The 21,042-nt window shown below is 36.7% G+C and overlaps 1 protein-coding gene across 1 annotated transcript in view; it reads left to right on the plus strand.

The window, feature by feature from the left end:
• Positions 1–21,042, plus strand: part of NRXN1 (neurexin 1) — a 973,903-nt gene that overhangs the window by 860,711 nt on the left and 92,150 nt on the right. Inside the window, exons 20-21 of the mRNA XM_023746047.1 lie at positions 1,357–1,446; positions 2,819–3,138. Coding sequence (XP_023601815.1) covers positions 1,357–1,446; positions 2,819–3,138 — 410 coding nt within the window. The remainder of the gene's footprint in view (positions 1–1,356; positions 1,447–2,818; positions 3,139–21,042) is intronic.

The following is a 21,042-nucleotide window of genomic DNA, read 5'->3' on the forward strand; positions in this document are numbered from 1 at the left end:
ATATATATATATATATATATATATATGTTTCATAGGATACATTTATAAGATATAAATGATAGTACTTTTCTATTCCTCTAAAATATGTGACCAAAATAGTGGTGGGTTTATTGTGATAAGTATAGTGTTTAATAAGAGTAGTACATGAAAGCACTTATAAATTATTCTAAATATGAGTAAAATTTATATATATTTTGTTCCTTAGCAAACTGCTCCAGTCTTTTCTGTGGGCATCACTACCACTTGTTTCTTTTACCTCTTAGTCCTTATCTGAGTTATTGCCCAAATGTCTTAGCTTAAAATTTCATGTTAGTTCATTTTTATGGAATAAAAAAACTTCCAGTATACATGATTAAGCACTGAGGTGGCAGCTTAGATTCTTTCTAAGTGCTTTACAGAGCGAGAAAACACCTATTTGCAAGAATTATTCAAGGTCAATTTAAACTGTGTTTCTGTCAGAAAAAATTTTTGTTCAGACAAGCAAGGCTCACACTTAGTTTAGATCTATGCATGGGGACCACTGTTTGAGGCTTATACCAGTATTTGTTCCTTAAGCTATCATGCCTTCTTTAGATTAGCTTAATGTAAAAGCAAACATTTGAGGATATAAAACATACATATTACTTTTTTTTCAAATTGCTATACATTTCAACATGTTAAGCTTTAAACGAAACTGAAGGGCACTCAAAGTCACTTTTGTCAAAGCCTTTTCCTATAATAACGTATTTGGATGATGCAAGATATATTCTCTTGTGATGTCCAAGCGATTGATAAACTAATTTGTATGGAATATACAATAACTATCCAGTCTCTGTGGTTTCGTTAAATGAGATGAATACGAATTTCTATTTTCTGACGAGGACATAAAGTATGGTAGGCCTATTTCAGATGCTTCAGTGTGCCAAAGTTGTTATTAAGTTTGGTGTTCATAAATTACTAATCTGGAATAAGAGGTTGAATGTATTTTGAAAACTTAAACCTGTTTCACCTGAACATGTTTAACTAGTTAATAAGAAACATCAAAAAGACAAAACCCTGAGATCAATGGTCATTTTTTGTAAAGCTATTATATGCTGTTTAAATTGGTTGTTCGGGTCTGTCTATAACATAAGTTTAATAACCTAGCTCAAATGCAGATTTCTAATTTTCAATTAACATAGGAATAATTTTGTTTGCTAAAATAAAATAAATGAATGAATGACAAGTCTGAAACATGAAATGTTCTAGGTAGCACTTTTTAAAATTCCAAATTTCAAAAAATCATGTGGCAATTGTATAGCTCAAGCTTTAAGTATTAACTTTTAACCTTTGACCTTACAGATTTTAACCAATGAAATGTCTCTTTAAACTTTAAAGGAAACAATGATAACGAGCGCCTGGCGATTGCTAGACAGCGAATTCCATATCGACTTGGTCGAGTAGTTGATGAATGGCTACTCGACAAAGGTAAAAAACATTGATTAAAACTTCAAATAAAAAAATAATTTGAACATAACCAAGTAGTACTTCATTGTAACACTAATAAACATAAAAAATAAATTTTCCGTAAAACTAAATTAAAAACAAATTTAAAACAGTAAAATACAGATAGCAATATTTGCATACCTTGTATAATAATTTCTATACATTTTTAGACGTACCAGCTGTTTAATAATCTTACCCTGTTAATTTAAGGTTAAAGGGACTGTTAAATATAATCCACTAACTCAATCTATGAAGGTACTCACATCAAGCATTAACCCAAAATGATAAATCATTCATAGATTATATTACATGTTCCAGCCTCTAAATTATTAACTAAAATATATGTAGTTCTGATATCTTTATCATGGTCCTGACAAAAAAACAAAAACTCTTGGTTTAAACTCTAGGCATCTTAAATAGTGGGCAATATGGATTGCCGGTCAAAAATGAAGTCCCTTTAACGTTTGCAACCTTCTAAGAGCATTTGGGAACAAGCCCTAATTAAAACTGAACTTAAAGTTGTGTGCATGCTTTTTATGAGCAGAGAACACTCTGCTAAAACTGGATACTCAATTTGATGATATTGGTACTGTTGCTGAGGATTGCTGTTTGATGGAAATGAGCCATAATTCCTCCATCGGTTTGTGTATCATTCCTGAAGCCGCTTTTTACATCTGAAGCTATTTTTTCATTCTATTTTGTTTTAATAGACTTGCTGAAAGCCAATCAGAAAAAATATTTTTGGAATTTTTTTTTGTCTCTGACATGCTCAGTGTAAACCATGCATTTCTTTTCAGTGTGATTGCCGAAAAAAATAGAATAATTCAATAACAATGGACTATTGACTTAAAAAATAAACATTTCTAAAGAATAGCATATAGAGACCTGTGGCCAATTAAGTGAATTATGAAATTTTTACCAGAAATTTAAAATTAGATATCAGCTGATATAGATTAGTTTCTACCAGTGGTAATTTTAGAAGGACAAATACTTGAAATGCTAGATACATCACATTTTTAAATTAAACACTTTAGACTTAAGAGACCAACAGTATAAGATCTTGAGGTAAAAGGGAAAGGGATCCACTGATAATTGATTTACAATACGTTATCTTTGATTGGTCTTTTAGCAAAAGCACTACATTTACAATAAGTTGAGAATTTTACAAGTATTTGCCAATGATTATGCATTTCATGGACACCTCATTTATCAGCAATGAATTATGAGTCAAATGCCTCTCTTATAGTTTATTGCTCTCATTATCCACCCCATGAAAGATCTGTTTTTATCATCCTTTGTAGAAAGTAGAGTTCACAATCAACATTTTTGCATGTATGTAATATTATTTTTACAGGGCGTCAGCTCACAATCTTCAATAGCCAAGCAACCATAATAATTGGCGGGAAAGAGCAGGGCCAGCCCTTCCAGGGCCAGCTCTCTGGGCTTTACTACAATGGCTTGAAAGTTCTGAATATGGCAGCTGAAAATGATGCCAACATCGCCATAGTGGGAAATGTGAGACTGGTTGGTGAAGTGCCTTCCTCTATGACAACTGAGTCGACAGCCACTGCCATGCAGTCAGAGATGTCCACGTCCATTATGGAGACCACCACCACCCTGGCCACTAGCACAGCCAGAAGAGGAAAGCCCCCTACGAAAGAGCCCATCAGCCAGGTAAGTGTGCGGATTTCATTCCTTCCTGTTGGACTTGTGGTTATGAAAGTGGGCATTTTTCTAAAATGTGACTGTTTCTGATCTCAGGCGTTATGGTTTCCTTTGAGTCTTGTTTAATACAGTGCACTCAGTTTAACTATGAAATGTGTATACAAAGTTGATTTGGGATTTGGACTTTTATAAATTGCTTTGTGTTGGTTTGTTCACTGCTTGTCTATAGTCTTGATTCAGTAACCCTAGCTCAAGCTGAGAGGGTTATCTGCTAATTACATAGGATTTTCACTTTTAAGTTAAATGAACAAGTTAATGTAATAATTTGAAAGGCCTTATTTGTTCAAGCTTGGTATTTCATCAAAATAAAATGAAAGCAAATTTGAAAATCCTAGAGAAATTGCCTGCAAAAGGTCTATTGTATTGGAAGTCGTAAAGTTTTGAGTTGGTAGGTATGTGGCTCTCATGGTGAACAATAGATATACTCTCTTACTGTCTGTAAGAAAAGCACACTGTTATCTGAGGAAAAAGACCCAAAATATGGTACTTAAAAACTGGCTTGGACTAGCATATTTTGTATGATATGTGGCTAACTGCCTTCATCTAGACTGCACTTGAGTTTACTGTTCAATTTTACATCTACAATTTTCGAAAAATATATTTTAAATATTGAATTTGTACAACAGGGAAGTATATTAGTAATTCAATTCAGGTATACTTCTTGATTGCCTAACATGTATCAGGCATTGGTTTAATTGGCCTTACATCATGGAAGAACAAGAACACAAATAAACTACCTATCTCATAGAGCTTACATTTTATGAAAAGCTATTAGAATGCTGTTGAAATGCTATTCTGATTGACATGTATTACCTTTGTCAATAATCTGTGGTTAATTGTCAGATTGTGTGTTCTCCTTGGTCCAAAATAGATTGTTTCCTTTCGTTTTTAAGAGTGTCTTCAGTAGGTGCCATAGAAAGCTTTTCCAAATACATTATTTCTCTAGAAACCCATATTCTAAAGATGTGAGAATGATCAAAATTATTTTTAAATTGTTTTTATTCCATGTGTTTGAAACAGACCAAGTGTTAGAATTAGAGAATAAAAGCAAATTTTGTTGTATCAGCATCCTATCTACTAATTAACATATTTTTATGAGAGAAAGAAAAAAATAGATTCTGGTTTTTATTTTGAAGGAAGAGGTGGAGGGAAAGAATATAGGAAGAGAAAATGTCCTAGGAGATGAGAGATGATCAGAAGTTGTAAATTGTAGTGATGGATATATGTATCTATGTGCAGCGTTTTCCTCTCTCTCTCTCTCTCTCTCTCTCTCTCTCTCTCTCTCTCTCTCTCTCTGCATTTGGCTACAAAGTAAAATGGACAGTCTAAAATGATGTTTATCAATATATGTTTATTGATCACGCTCCATGTGCCATACACTGGTTGGGCACTGAGGATATGTTAGCAACAACAAACAAAAAACCTGCCCTTATGGAATAATACATTTTAGTCAGCATGTGGCTTAGGGTGTATTTTGTTGATTTTTTTCTATCTTGTTTGGGTTTATAACATTGTTGATAATAACACTTAGCACCTTGGATAAACACTTCTGACTTCAGATTTATTCTTGCTCAACAGCTCCATTTGATATTATTTTCCAATATCTCACTGGTTATTAGTTACTGTGGTTGTTGGTTTAATGTTTATTTAACAATAAGCAAGTTAAGGTGAATCATATATAGAAGAAATAAAGCACAGAACAATTGATAGACTATTTCATTCAAATAAAATAATTCATAAAAGGGCATTCTAGGATAATCAGAGTTGAAACATTCCCATTAATAAAGTTAGAAAGAACCAGATATTTTTCTTAGTAGTTTTGTTTCATCACTAATGAAATTACAGTTGCATAAGTTCCTAGGTAAACCAGATGTATCCCAAAATAAGGAGAAAAATTATCAGCTTTGTTTTTGTGTATTTTATCAATTAGTAACTGCTATATATTAAGAAATTATGTTTTAAGAAAATGTGTAAAGTAGCTATTTTATTTGCAAGCTGAACACCTACAAATGAAGAAATAAAGTAATGTATTTTATACTATTAATATAAAAGGAAAACAGTTAACTGCTCATTAATTGTCAATTAAAAGAGCCTCTTTTATTATAAGCTATAACATGTTTAAAGACAGCAGTGCTTCATAGAGGTAAATGATCTAATCAATTAGTAATTACTTGGTTCATTTGAGGAGGCATTGACTTCAATAAAAGATTACTAGTTTCATTAAAAGATAGAGATGTTACATTTTTAGATTTTTTAACAGACCAAATATAGCAATTATATAATTTGGATTACTATGTTACAGATATTCAATTATAGCAACAGTGTCTTAAAGTTGGACTAATAGTTTTTAAAATTGTCTTTTTTATAATGATCTGTATGTGATTACAGCTAATGCCTGTATATGGGGGGAGTCAAAGGAAAGAAAGGAAGTTTTTTGAGTAACAGAATAATTTGTTGTGAATTTTCTTTACCTCACAATTGATTTTTAAATCACCCTCCAATTATAAAGATAACTAATACATGTAGATTTTCAATATATCTTTCTTAGAACTGTCAAAATCTTGGAAGTTTAAGTGATTTGTAATGCTAATTGCAGGACTGTAACCTTTGACCCATTTTTGCAGGTCAGCTGAAGCATCTTCCTTCCAGTGGTTCTCAACCTTCTGGCCCTTTAAATACAGTTCCTCATGTTGTGACCCAACCATAAAATTATTTTGGTTGCTACTTCATAACTGTAATGTTGCTACTGTCATGAATCGTAATGTAAATATCTGATATGCAGGATGGTCTTAGGCGACCCCTGTGAAAGGGTTGTTCGACCGCCAAAGGGGTCGCGACCCACAGGTTGAGAACCGCTGCTTTAAACTCTGTCTGTAGTACAAACCATCTCTATGTGCTTTTATCAACTGCCTCACTGCATTGTGTGCCAGCAAGGGTCATTTTATTTTCAAACACCACCCCGGACTGTTTTCTCAATCAAAGTGTATTTTCCTCAGTGATAGCACTGAACCACTTTAGCTGCAGTAGCTCTGTACCTTGGGGTGATTGCATGTTTGAGAACTATGGAAACAGATTTTTGGTCAAGCGGAATTAAATTGGATTCATTTCAAATAGATGAGATGAGGTTTTTTTTGGCCATCCTGCAGGGCAAGTAGTAGGAGAAATGTGTTTTTGGTTTTCACAGAGTCACAGAACATAAAATAGTATTCATCAAAATGTCATCTCATAAGATCTAGTTTACATTGTTACTTAAAAGTAAAAATCTTCAAAAAGAAAAGTTTTTCTTCCCTGATTAATGAACAATTTTCAGACTGATGTTTACTTAAGAAAGGCATGGTTCCTATGATGAACTAAAGAATACTTTTTCCAACCCTTGTGGTTAAATGGCTTTTTAAATGTGAATATAACAATATTAATAACTTTTACTCGTATATGGATTATATAAACTTCATAAAATTTGTTTTACTTAGAATACTTAACATATAAATGTTTCTATAGGACATGCTCATCTCAAAAAACCAGAAATTTCCTATAAAGCTAATCTTAGAAAGTGATGATTTGCAAATATTTGATAGTATAAAGATTTTCAGGATGCTAAGAGCTTTCTGGGGATAGGGGGAGGAATTTCATGCAATATTTCTGGCTGTTAAATGATCCCTCCACTTCTGTATAATTTGGCAATGTCTTACGGGTATATATGTAGCTTTACATACATAAGTAAATGTGAACCAACATGCAAAGGGCAGTATTCAGTCCTGTTGGTTGCCAGGCTTTAAAGGAAGGAGAGTGGAACCCTGCGATTTCTTTTAAGATCAAGATTGTGACATTTATTCTGGTGCAGGCTTTGTATCACATTTTGTGATCTTTTAGGTGTTTTCCTTTAAGAATAGTTTACAAGCTCTATACCTACTGTAGAGAATATGGATTCATTGTAATGCCTTTTACTTCAAGGAGTGCGGTGTGATGGAAAGAGCACAGTGAATCAGGAAACCTGGTTTCTACTTTCAACACAATCACTACCTTGTTGTGTAACTTGGACAGGTTGCTTAATTAACCTCGCTGTACTTTGTCCTGCTACCTTGTTACAAGGGGACTGAACCAAGAATCTCTTGAATTATACTGAGTTCCAAAATTTCATTGTCTCTAGCAATGAGGTGCTTAGGTCATCTGGTGATTATTTAATGAAGCAAAGATTTCATCCTTGACTTTTACACAGCATGGCCATGCCTCTCGATTGGCCTGTATCACCCTCGTGTACCTGGTGTCCCAGTGTAATTATTATTCATAGTATCCCTTTTTTACTCTCAAAAGCTCCCATTTTAGTCTAGAAATTATATTGCAGTCTTCTTGTACAACAGACATAAATCCTTCTCTGCAAGAAAATCATACTTCATAAGAATAATACATAGTGAAGCCCTATCTTTACATTCCAAACAGAAACTGACTGGTATCTTTACCTGGTTTCAGGAGTCGATAGGGTTTTTCATCTCATTTCAAAAATCTTAAGAAAGGAGAGAGAAGAAGGCTTTGGAAGAGTATGGTTCTTGACTGGAGAGACTATGTTTGCAACTGTTAGTAAGAAATCAAATTATGGAGTGGAGCTGAATCAGCAAATATGAGGGAAATGTATTGGAACAAGTCTATGGCTCCAGTTAGGCCCTTCCTCCCTCCCTCCCTCCCTCCCTTCCTTCCTTCCTTCCTTCCTCCTCCTCCTCCTCCTCCTCCTCCAATGTTGGGTATTTAAAAGAATTGCTAGGTTGTCAGAGAGATGTATATTTCACATATGCAATGTCCTATAGAAGTCAATGGCATTTTATTCTTGTAGAATGTTTCACAAAGAAATTCAACTAATATTCAAGCAAGAGTATTTGTGTATATTGGGCACCACTATTGCTTCATAGCAGATTTCAATATACTCATGAAAAATTAATACTATTTGCTTAAAAAATGTAAATAGAGTGTACAAATATTTCCATGAAAAATATTTAAAATTAACAAAATACATTTTGTAACTTCAAAGAATAAATATTTTATTTTTTATTAAAAATATTAATGAGCCTTAGCAGTGGCTTCATTATTAAAAAATAATTGCATTACTTATAATTATGTATGTTCTCATAACCATTCTGCATTTGAAAATACTGATGACATGAATAATTAATTTTATTTTCCCTAGCCCAATCGTTCTGCTGAATTCCATTAATGTGCATTTTTACAGCAGATTTTAGTGCATATTGGAAAGAAAAACATTTGGGTATAGATTTTAAAATATATAGAAAGGCATATGATCCTGAAACTAATGGTGCTGGGTAAGAAAAGTATAATTCATTGTCATTTTACATGTAGATAAGCAAGAAGGTATTTTCCCCCTCATTGCTGATAAGCAAAAGGACCAAAATATATACATTTTAAAGAGTTTAAGAAAATTCTCCTGCTCAGTATATTTTCCTTGAGGTCTGGAGGTTTCACACTAGATGTATTCACTGTTGGTGGATAAAACCTTGGTTTTGAGACATCTTTGGACAAGGATAGTTCTATATAAATATATCCACCCATCCATTCCCTTAAACCATGTTTGCTGAGAACTTACTATGTACTGGTTAATGTTCTACTCACTGGAAATACAGTGTTGAATAACATTACTTTGCTGCACAAAGCTTGCATTCTGTTGGAAAAGATGGACAATACAGATCAAAACAAAGAGGATACTTGGGACATCAAGTGCAGTAGGAGAAAAGCAGAGAGGAGAGGGGGCTGGTGTGGGGGATGGTCATGGCATGAGAATCCTTTTTGAATAGACATGCACAAATTGTTAGTTATATAGGCATCGGTTAGAATAGAACATCGGCATATTGAAATTCAGACTTAATTCTCTGATCCAGCAGGACTGTACCCGGTGTAGATAGTGCCGGTGGCAACTAACTGCTATATTAGGAAACTAGAAAGCAGGGGGGAAAACAAAAGTGGCAACAAGATGGATTGATTTTTTAGTGTTTTTTGTTTGTTTGTTTTTAAGGAAGGACACTGGCAGGCTAGTGCTAGAGCCTGCTCTGAGTGATTAGAGTGTGGGTGTCCCCAGGAAGGCAAACAGGGCACAGCTGGAGCCCCGTGGTGTGCTGTGTGGCTTCAGGTGTGTGGTAGCAGTAAGGGTGGGTCCTGTTGGAGAAGCAGGCTGAGGGTGGGCTGGGATGCTCTGAGCATCAGGAGCAGCTCAGAGAATGTGGGAATCAGGCCTAGGTGGTGCCACTGAGACCGCTCTTCCCAGAGGCAGCCCATCTCTCAGGGGGAGCTCTACGGGCCAGCAGAGGAGTCCTGGAATGAGAAACACCTGGATACCTGAGTTACATACTTTTATGGAAAGTTTTTGCTCATGCTACCTATCAGGCAAACCCCAATCCCTGTGAGTGCCTCCCTGCAACCCTCACCCAGTCACAATGAGAAGGAATTTCACCCCAGGGGCCCAGCCACATGCAGGGAAATGGGATCTGGCCCAAAGGCTGTGTAGGAGCATGACCGCCAGAGGCCAGAATGCAGGAATGAACTGCAAATTCCATGTCCTGTGTGGTCCTATGGACACAAGACACTAATGAGTGTCTGGTTAATTATATCAGACTTATAATCAAATTTCAGGGTACATATGTGTGTGGGGAAAAGGTGAAGTATAGTTTGTATTATTATTATTCTACACATGAGAAAATTGGGGCATGGAGAATGAAAGAACCTTCCCAAGGCTGCGCAGCCAGGTTCTTTTCAGAGTACTTGGAGGTGATCTGCTCCTCTGCCCTTAAATATGGCCTGCTTAGAATCTTGCCACTTCTTGTCTTCTCATAGTAACTAGCTCCGTGTGATCTCCACCCAGGCGTCAGATTGCTCTTTCAAAAATGCAGATATGGTCATGGCCTTCCCTTTTTCAGCACATTCGGGTAGTGAGGAAGAAGGGCAGCTTCCTTGGGTGGTCCCCCTGGTCCACCCTTCAGAGCTGGCCTCCTGTCTGCCTCACTAGAAGGTCTAGCTCCATCCTTTTCCCTCATCTGATGAAGTAATTACAGCGACCTCTAGAGATCCTGCCATTTCCCACCTGGGTCCTCTGCAGGGAAAGCCCTTTCTTCACCCGCCTGATTCTACGTTCTGGGAGCTGAAGTCTAAAGAGGCAACACTGTTATGGGGTGTTAGGGCAGTGAGTATGATGGTCAGGGGCATTGGCTCCCGTAGCCAGAATGCCTACCTAAATCTCAGCCTTACTTCTCCCACATGCTGTCTGCATTACCCTAGCCTAGGCAAATTACATAGCCTCTCAATATCTTTGTTTTCCACCTATAAGATGGAAATTGGGGCTTCATCAACAATTGTGATGATTAAATGAATCAATGTGCTCTGTGAACTATATAAAATTACTGCTGCTTAACAATTACTTATTACAAAAAAAGAGGAAATTGTATACAGTTCATTCTAACATATAAAGAAGTGTCTGACACATGTAACCATTATAGTAATAATGGTTTTGTGCAAAAAGCATTCCTCAGGTACCAAGTATAAATTAAAGCATTTTTTACCTTTAAAGCTGTTTTCTCTGCCCTTGAAGAAATAGCTCTGAATTGATGTTTCCAAATCAAAGCTTCAATTGTGTGGCATATAAGGAACTGAATTCTCTATTGAATGGGGTGTTCTCCACAGGAAGGCAGCACCATTCCCCTGGAACATGTCTGTGGGACGGTGAGGCGGGAAGAAGATGACTCCAGGGGAGAGTTGTCATTGGCATTCAGTGGGGGAGAGCCACAAACATTAAATACACTGCACAGTGAAGAACTGTCTACTGATCCCCATGCCCGGCATTATTATTCAACTTCCCACCACCATTACGACCAATCTAAGCGACCATTGACTGAGCAGTTCAGAAAATTCCTATCCCTTTTTCCCAGCTGTTCTCAGAAGCTAATTCACAGTATGGTACTGCTTCTTACAGCTATGACTCCTTATAACTGTCCTTGATAACATGTTTTCATTAAGGAGCTTAAAATTGTATGATATAACTCATTTTTCAACATGAGTATTGAAAGCATCAAATGCTTCCAGCTGTGAGTTGGACTAAATTGGGTTTGTGATTCTTGTTGTAATCTCTTTTGCCATAAGCTTTATTAGCATTGGAGAAATACAATGACTTAAGACTTTGCAACGAATTAACATGTGGCAGTAATTTCAGTGATTTTCTCAGATAGGATTGGTGAGCGTGGCACCTTCTTGATATTTCTAGTCTCAGTTGTAGGACAAAGTAATATATTTTTATTAAATAAGTAGTTAATGTGGAAGTAGCAAGAATATAGTTTTATTTTCTGTCTTAGTGTTGATCAGCACTACGAATGATTGGACCATTATGTTTTGTGAAATTACAGTTATCAAATACATAGGTATGTTTGTATTCTATCTACTGATTTACTCCTCAGTTACATGTAATAATCTTCTTTGAAGGAGAGGAGGGAACAAATCATCTGAGAATTTAAAAAAAGATAATTTTGCATATATGGGTGTTAACAATGCTTGCCTTTTTTTCTTTCACGATAAATGTAAAACAGTAAGCTAATAAGATTAAATCTCTATGATAATTTCTTACATTTTCATTACCTAAAACATATATTAGATTTTGTTATCTGTTGGCATTACTGAAAATTTCATATATATATATATATATATATATATATATATATATATATATATTTAGGTTTAGCTAATTAGAAGAGAAGGTTTAGCTAATTAATCTGCCTTTATAAAACACTGAATTCTCATCATCCCTATTCTCTTAATGTAGGATTCCAAGCAAATAGCATTAGTGTTAACCAATGATTTCTCCAGTAAGCACTCTAAATAAAATTGCACAAAACACAAGCAGTGTTTATGAATGCATGTATGTCTGTCTGTATCTTTTCAACCATGGCATATGTTCCCTGTAAATACATGATGTTGTTACATAAAATTACAAATTAGCCGATACTCTTTTGTGTACCTAACATATAAAATGCACTTTTCAAGGTATTATATTCTTCAGAGTAAGGGTGCGGTATCTAGTCAGAGGATTTAGAGTTTTAAAACAAGAACCATTTCTCAGACATTTAGATTATCAGTAAATCCATACATAAATTATGAAGGTCCTTAAATCAACCATAGCAAAGCTTTTGTACATCACAGATGTACAGTCTATTATTAACAGCATCACTGACAAAATTGAAATTCGGGAACTAATTTAAAGGAAGGAGGGTATTTTAGTCCCTTTTTAATAACAAGCACATGGAAGCAACAGACTTTTATTATTTCACATGTCCCGAGTGTTGACAATGTGCTAGACACTGCCCTGACCATGCAATTACCCACATTCTGTGCAAAGCTTCTTCTAAAACAGATGTTATCATCCGAACTATAGATTTGATAGGTTAGAGGGTGGCCTCAGCCCCCTTGCTACTCTTTTAGGATTTTCCTAGTCAGGCAAGATCTGGAGACTGCCCTGAAAGCCATGCGGGGGAAGCTGAATCATCTCCATCCTCACATGCAAAGAAGACTGGCTGCTGAGGAAGCCTCAATACCATTTGTTACATGTGTGGACATCAGTGTTGGACTATTGCATGGAGTAAAATATGAGCCAGTATAATGGGAAATTTAGTTTTTAAAATTTATATTTATTATTGAAAGTATCTCACATGTCCCCTTATTGTTTTCCCATTGACCCCCTCCACCTTGCAGATATTTTGATGAGCATCTCCAAAACTTGCATAGGCACAGGTCTTAGTGTTGCTGGAAAATTAAACTCTTCGATCGCTCCTGGGAGTGAGGGTGGCAGTTCTTGGGGCGCTGCTAAAGGAAGCATTTTCAGAAGCCCCCATGGATAGATATGTGGAAGGTTTTATTGGCGTGGCGTTATATTTTTCTGGTTCCAATGTCCCACTTCCCCCAGGCTAGTCCTGAAAGAGGGGCAGCTGGGAGTTCAGCAGAGTCTGAAACAAGGCCAGTGTCCAGAGCAGGGGTCCTCAAACTATGGCCCTCGGGCCACATGCGGCCCGCCGAAAACATTTGTTTTTTCACTTCAAAATAAGATATGTGCAGTGTGCATAGGAATTTGTTCATAGTTTTTTTTTAAACTATAGTCAGGCCCTCCAACGGTCTGAGAGAGGGGCAGCTGGGAGTTCAGCAGAGTCTGAAACAAGGCCAGTGTCCAGAGCTTCGCTCCACATTGTCGCTAAGTGTGGTTCAGCAGTCAGGCCAAATTAAAGCCTAGTAGTCCATGTGCAGAGTCCAATATGGCCGTGCACCATGTGGGCAGAGAGGAGTGTGCCCCTGCGGCAGAAGTCACAGGAGCCAGGGACCTGGAACCAAGAGGGAGAGGCTCCTTTGTCTAGATTAGAAGTATATATACTATTTAGATTTTCCACATTTGCAGTGGCCAAGCCCGTCTGGCCAATTATCTGTTTCCAGGTGTGGTTGACTGGCAAGCATTTTCCCACATCACTCAGACCTCACTGGGTATGCTTCTAAACTGCCTTTGTCTAGTTCCTTTCCCCATCAATCAGCAGGCAATAGACTTGGAGAATGTTAAATGCAGCTTTTTTTTTTTTGGCAAAGCTGTGTAAATGGTATGACTATATTATTTGGTCTTTCACTCCTTTCCTGTTAAATAATAACCAGGTTATTACATTGGCTTCATTAGTATGGCATCTGGAACATAGTAGGTGGTTACTTTTTCTTTGCTTAGTATCCCTGTCCCCTCTCTGCCACCACTTTTTTTTATTTTCTCCTTTCTCTCCTTTCTTCCTTTATGAATTAGACCCTATTTAAGGTATTGCAGATTCACACAGGATGACCCAAATCTTAAATAAGAGCAATGGGCCTGAAATTGGCCAGTGGCATCCAAGGACAAGATAACAAATATATTTGACTATAGATTCCCCAAAGTACTGGCAGGCTGACTACATAAGGGGTCTATTTGCTATACCGTGTTATGCTAGCTATTCTGAGATCTTCACTATATAGCCCAGCATTGAAAACTTGGCAGTAAAACTTTGACCTTGGAACACTTGAGGGAAATATTTTCATTTCTTACACCTCTTAGATTACCTCTACAGCAGTTATTCCTAAATATGTATCAAAAGCCTGTATGCACAGCTAGAACACCGTGTCGGTACTTGTGTCCATAGAACCAAAGGGAATATCAATTTATTTCAATAGAAAATGCCCACATCGCACTAAAGGGAAATCCTCTGATTCTAATGCCCATATTTCAGAAAGGAAAAGGATTCATCAAGATTCTCTCAAATTTCGTGGTGACATTTCTATAATTGACATTTTCATGCACAGCAGCACCTGGCCATTAGTAATAAATCCCGACAGAGTCAACTTCTAACCCACATCAACAAGTAAGACATCACAGGGCAGCCAGATGACCCACTTGCTCTGTTTTGAACTGATGGCTTTCTACTGTTCAAAGTAAGAATTTTTATTATAGTTTCGGATAGAGGTTTTATTACATTTGTAAGTAGAATTGTCCATGTTTTATTCAGTTGCCTCATTTTCTTATATACTCTTGTCAGTCTGTCTTTGCATTCTTTATTACTTGGAAATTTGATTCAGAAAAGGGAAAAAAAGGAGCGCGTATAAAGCACCTAGTCTGAAATTTGTCATTGTTATGGCAGCGATAATTAACGACTCATGTTCCTTAAACAAAAATGCCACATTCCACTTTTGTATGTTGCCTCCTCTGCCAGACGTGTTCCTGGTTCCTCCTTTTTTCCTGTGCTGCACCTCTACCTGTGATCTTATCAATCATTAGCTCTACATTTGTCAAGTTCTAAAGCTTTGCTAATCTCAATGGTACAAGCTCATTTTAGACCTTTCATTTCACTTGAAGTTTTCCCAAACAACCCCAAGCATAATGTATTTCCTGTTTTCATAGCACTGAGGAGAGAGATAAAAAGATATTCAGATAAGTAGCTAAATACATCATTGTCTATCAGAACTTATAACCTTCACTTTAGTTTTCTTTTTGATAAGTACCTTAAAGTCAAGACCTATGCCTTATTAATCTGTGCATGCTCAGTGCCTGACATGGTACTTGATGTAAAGTGGACACTTAGGGAATAGTTTATGATTAAATTAATTAATGTACATACACAGGGCACATTCCAGTGCTGAGGTAAGTACTATATGTTGCTTTATCATGAATTTTCCTGGATTGGTCAAAATTGCCAAGAACAAAGATGGTACATATAGGAAGATAATAAAGTAAGTCGTTTCCTTCATATACAGAGTAAATACAAAGCTTTTAAATACAGGTGTTTTAAAAAATATATATTCATATTTATGCAAGCGAAAGGTATGGATATGGTATATAGGAAACATAATTCTCATTTCAGTTTGTACTGTTGACATTTACATAAGTCCAGGAAGGAAGTTCCCACAGTTGTCCCTAAGATGGACAATAGAGGGATATAAAGCAGTATGATTTTGCCTAACTGGGACAGGTTAGTGGGTATAAAACACTTCCAGAGGTTCGGTAGAGTCTCATCATTTTGGGGTTATTGTGGTTTACCTAGGTGGGGAGGGACGGTGCTCATGGTCCTCTCTTTGGAGGAAGATATCATCACTGGCATAATTTAGAATTGCTGACACATTGTAAAAATAAAAAGCATACTTTTTCTCTTCTCAGTTAAGGATTTTACTGCACACTTTTGTTCTTCTAGCTTTTATTTTTGTGGGACCTTAGGAGGGAGAAAGATAAAAAGCATCTATATTCTTTGCCAACTCGAACAGGACATTAAAGCTACCACTATGACACCAGGAATTTACATGGTTTGGTACTGCCATTAGTCACTATGCTGAAAAGAATGACTTCTGTATTTCCAGTAACTTCTTTTCATATTCAAATGACAGATGAGGAGTCTCCTCTCTGCACACAATTAATCTTGTTTTTAATTTTTAAAAAATTCTGAAATATAAAGAAACCAATATGTGGTCTTCACCGTTTCTGAATTCTGAGCTTCCTACTCTTTCATTAGCTTACTGGAGGCCCAGTGCATGAAATTCGTGCACGGGAGGAGTGGGGGTTCCTCAGCTTGGCCTGTGCTCTCTCACAGTCCAGGAGCCTAGCAACTGATCTCCCCAAAGAGGTAGGCCCTGCCCATCTAGCCAGAGCTTCTCAATGGATCACCCCAAAGAGGCCCACCCAGCCGGGGCTCCACAATGGATCACCCCCACAGAGGGAGGTCCCACCCACCTGCTGCAGCCTGGGTCAGTGGCATGGGCCTCCCTCTTTGGGGTGATCATGGGGTGATGGCCGGACCCCTGACCAATCGCATCACACCTGCCTTGGCTGGCCTGATGCCAGTGGGTGTCATAGCATGGTCATCCTGAAGGTCATCTGGATGGTCGATCTGCTGTTCAGTTGTTCACTCGATTTGCATTTTGCCCTTTTATTATTATAGATTAACCTGCTGAAGCAGTTTCTTGAGTATGCTGAAGAATCTTTTAATCTGCCCAGTTTGACCAAGGTTAGCAATAATCATTTGGGCTCAAAGAACAATCACAAAAATTCAAAATGATTCCATGGTTGATAAGGCCTGAGTTATTTTGCATTATTTTATTGTCTTTCATTTCTGATGGTTAGAATTAGATGATGTGATAAGTGAGCAAAATAGACTTCAATCTCTCTAATATCTTATCTTTAATGAAATCTTAGAAGAAAATGGCCTTATATTTCTGACTTCATAACCCTCTATTCATCAATGGAGAAAAGCCAAAATGAAAAGCTGGGTATAGTTTTGTTGTGGTCCAATTCAATTTGTTCCAGAGAATAAGGAACAGAAATATTAGAGAGATAGTAAGAGTAGTGTTGGAAGAGGAGGAGAATTTTTTTGTTATTAGCTGTATTCTAACATTCCAGCTTGACTTGGGAATCATTCACACATTAATTCAGATGGTAATTAAAGCAAGAAACTCAGTCTAACAAAAATAAAAAGCAAAAAAGAGAAACATTTTACATTTAAACCTAATCATATATGGTTATCATGACCTATGTTTTGTTTATAATTTCAATTTTAACTGTTTGTCCCTAAGCAAAAATAGATATTCTATTTAAATTGGATTAAAATAAACTTTGTCTGCCCCCACCATTTTTAAGTTCCAGGCCTATTTCATGTATTGATTAGTGTTTACTGTATTGCAAAGTACTCCAAAACCTAGTCACTTAGACACAATTATTTAGCTCATGATTCTGTGGTTCTACAGTTAGCACTGGGCTCAGCTGGGTGGTGATTCAACTAGTTCATATGTTGATGATCTGCTGCCAGATAGAATAGGGACTGGCTGATCTAAGATGTCTCAGTTAGGACAGCTTCTCTGTGCTTCACATGTGCCTCATCCTCTATCTTAACACAGAATTACATGCGTGAGAGTGGAACTATACAAAACCTCTTGGGCCTTGAGGGTCAGAGCTTGCCTAACTAACATTGTTTTTACTGCATTTATAAAGCAAGTCACAAGATCAGCCCAGATTCAAAGGAGAGGAGTTGCAGGAATTGTGCCCATGTTTATACTTGAGCACAAGGAAAATGAGCTATAGTAATATTTATGTTTCAGACATACAACAGCCTATGTGTGATGTGATGTACATTTTAATAAATGAAAACTCAAATGAAGATGAACAAATGCACATACAGATTTATCAAAATTTGAAAATGTTGGGTCAACAATAGTAAAACTGGCTATGTCCATTCTACCCAGTCTCCCAGATAAAGGAGACTGTTATTCATTCCTTTCCGGGCACAACAGCTAATTTTTTTTGTTCCATAGACAGAAGATGCTATAGTTAGCTTTCTCCCCTTTCCTTCCTAGAGGTCTTCATCAGCAAACTTTGATGGTCAAAGATCACATTATTCAAAGATCACTCTACTGCAAAGTACATGAATCTCTTTTGAGGTACATCTATAATCTTTCATGATCTTGATTTAATAAGCCTGTCATAGTCACTCTTTGTGTCTCCATTATACAGAAACCCACATACCTACACATTTCCCTCAATTTCATATTTTAGGTTATTTTCTCTTATAATATGCTATGCAGTTGTCATAATTTACTCCTTCACTATATTCTCATTCAAGCCATAGACTAAAGAAAATGTCAAAACTTCCAAGAATATCATTCATTATTTCTCTTCTCTGATGATAAGAATATTATCTGGATTGCAATCTATCTCCAGAATTTTGCTTGTAATTCATCTTGATATTTCTATAAAATTTGCATAAATATCTGGCAGAAGTTAACAGGTGTTTTTTTTTTTTCAATCTAAGAACATTTTCAAGAAACAAAAAAGATCACTCCTCTTCCAGTAAGTGGGTAGAGAGAGTAAAGCTCTATGTGGGAAGGAAAATCCAAGTAGTTAGAGTTAGAGAATATGTGTTATGGAAGGAATGTTTATGTTCCACCAAAATTCATATGTTGAAACCCTACCTTCAAAGTGATGGTATTATGAGATGGGCCCCTTTGGGTGGTGATTATGACTAGATGAGGTAATAAAGGTGGGACCCCCATGAATGAGATGAGTGCCCATAGAGAGTCACAAGAGAGCTTGCTTCCTGTGTCTGCTCTTTACCATGTGAAGAAGCAATGAAAAGTTGGCAGTCTGCAACCCCAAGAGGACTCTTTTCAAAACTGTGAGAAATACATTTTTGTTGTGTATAAGCCACCAAATCTGCAATACTTTGATATAGCAGCCTGCACAAACTAAGAAAATATGATATTTTTTTAATATATTTTATTGATTTTTACAGAGAGGAAGGGAGAGGGATAGAGAGTTAGAAACATCGATGAGAGAGAAATATCAATCAGCTGCCTACTGCACACTCCCCACTGGGTATGTGCCCACAACCAAGGTACATACCCTTGACCGGAATCGAACCTGGGACCCTTGAGTCCGCAGGCCAATGCTCCATCCACTGAGCCAAACCAGCTAGAGCGAAAATATGATATCTTGATTCAAGTGGTATGAATTCCTAGGATAGCAGAAACAATGATATTCAAATGCAGATACCAGGGGAAACCTAACAAAGCTAAAAAGATGTGTTTGGGAAATTATCCAAACTTTTGATTTAACTTCCCCATGTGTAGCCTTCTTATTGCAAATAACCAAGTTACATTGGCTTTTATTTCTTCCTGAGATCTGCAGTTAATAAAATGTTCTCATTTTGGCATCACTTATCCTCGTCGTTCTGTGATGAAATGGAAGAATGAAATATAAGAAAGGCATGTGGCTTTAACTCTGTTTAAGACAAGTAGAACCAAGTTTAAATTTTGATGAATGCTAGTTTTTTAATTACATTCTAATGCAGGCCAGTCACCTCTGCTAAAGTCTTCTTATGTATTAGACCAGGGGTCCTCAAACTTTTTAAACAGAGGGTCAGTTCACTGTCCCTCAGACCGTTGGAGGGCCAGACTATAGTTTAAAAAAAAACTATGAACAAATTCCTATGCACACTGCACATATCTTATTTCGAAGTAAAAAAACAAAACGGGAACAAATACAATATTTATATTTGCATGTGGTCTGCGGGCCATAGTTTGAGGACCCCTGTATTAGACAATATATAAATTATCGAAGTAGACTTTAGAATAGCATTATTCAGGTAAATCAACAAAGAAAATACATTTTTAGAAAGAAAATGGAATATTATGCAAATAGTTAAGGTATCTATATATATAAAAGCCTAACCAACTGGCTGACTGGTAGCTATGATGTGCACTGACCACCAGGGGGCAGACACTCAATGCAGGAGTTACCGAGCTGTGGTGACTTGGCAGCTGCGGTTCTCGGGTGACACACCCGAAACCAGAGAGAAGGGAGCCTGATTCCAGAGTGTGTCACCGGAGAACCACCCTCTGGCAATCCGGAACCCCTCGGGGGATGTTGGAGAGCCTTTTTTCGGCCCAATCCCCACAGGCCAGGGGGACCCCACCGGTGCATGAATCCATGCACCAGGCCTCTAGTAGATCTATATGGGTATGAGCAATGAACATTACCATGTTTAAGTATTTAGACTATTTCATTTATTTACTATGTAAATGCTTGTGAAACATTTATTGTAGGAACAATACTATACTAGGCAGTGTAGAAACAGCAGTGGACATACTGGATTCAAAACCATGCCATAATGGTGCCTAAATTTTAGTGAGCATAGAAAAATATAAACAAAATGCATAAGTAAATTATATTATCTACTAGATAATAGTAAATGCTCCCAAGAAGAATATTAGAAAAGGAAACTAGGTAGTAATTTCATTAAAAAGGTCAAGTAAAAGGTCTTCATTGACAAGCTTAGTTACCATCAACTGTTCATTGAAAACACCCAGTATTAGATAATATTTTCACTGAATCACTTATTTTCAATTGTGAATGCCTCAACCATGACTTAATAGAACCTCCCTGGTAGCTCCACACAGTGTCTACACCACCCTGTATTCATTTTTTTAACCACATTTCTTTGTTAATATGAATAAAAATACAAACTCTCCCCTCAGGAAACTGCCCAGAACAGTTTGCTTGCAATTTGAGTGTTTCTGAGATCTGGAACCCAATTAGGAAAAGCTGAAATCATTTCAAAGTTACATCTACTGAAATCAGGTAATACTATAGAAACCAATACCTTCACATGAGGCAAAATATGTCAGTTTAGAAATAACTCAGCCTTTCTATAATGACGAGTATAACAAAATATCAGTAAGAATTTGTGATTCAACTTTGTACTAGTCTGCTCTGTCTACTATAAAAAAATACCACAGACTGAGTGGCTTAAACAGCAGAAATGTATTTTCTCATGGTTTTGG

The sequence above is a fragment of the Myotis lucifugus genome, unplaced genomic scaffold, assembly GCF_000147115.1.
Source record: "Myotis lucifugus unplaced genomic scaffold, Myoluc2.0 scaffold_6, whole genome shotgun sequence".
Lineage (NCBI taxonomy): Eukaryota > Metazoa > Chordata > Mammalia > Chiroptera > Vespertilionidae > Myotis > Myotis lucifugus.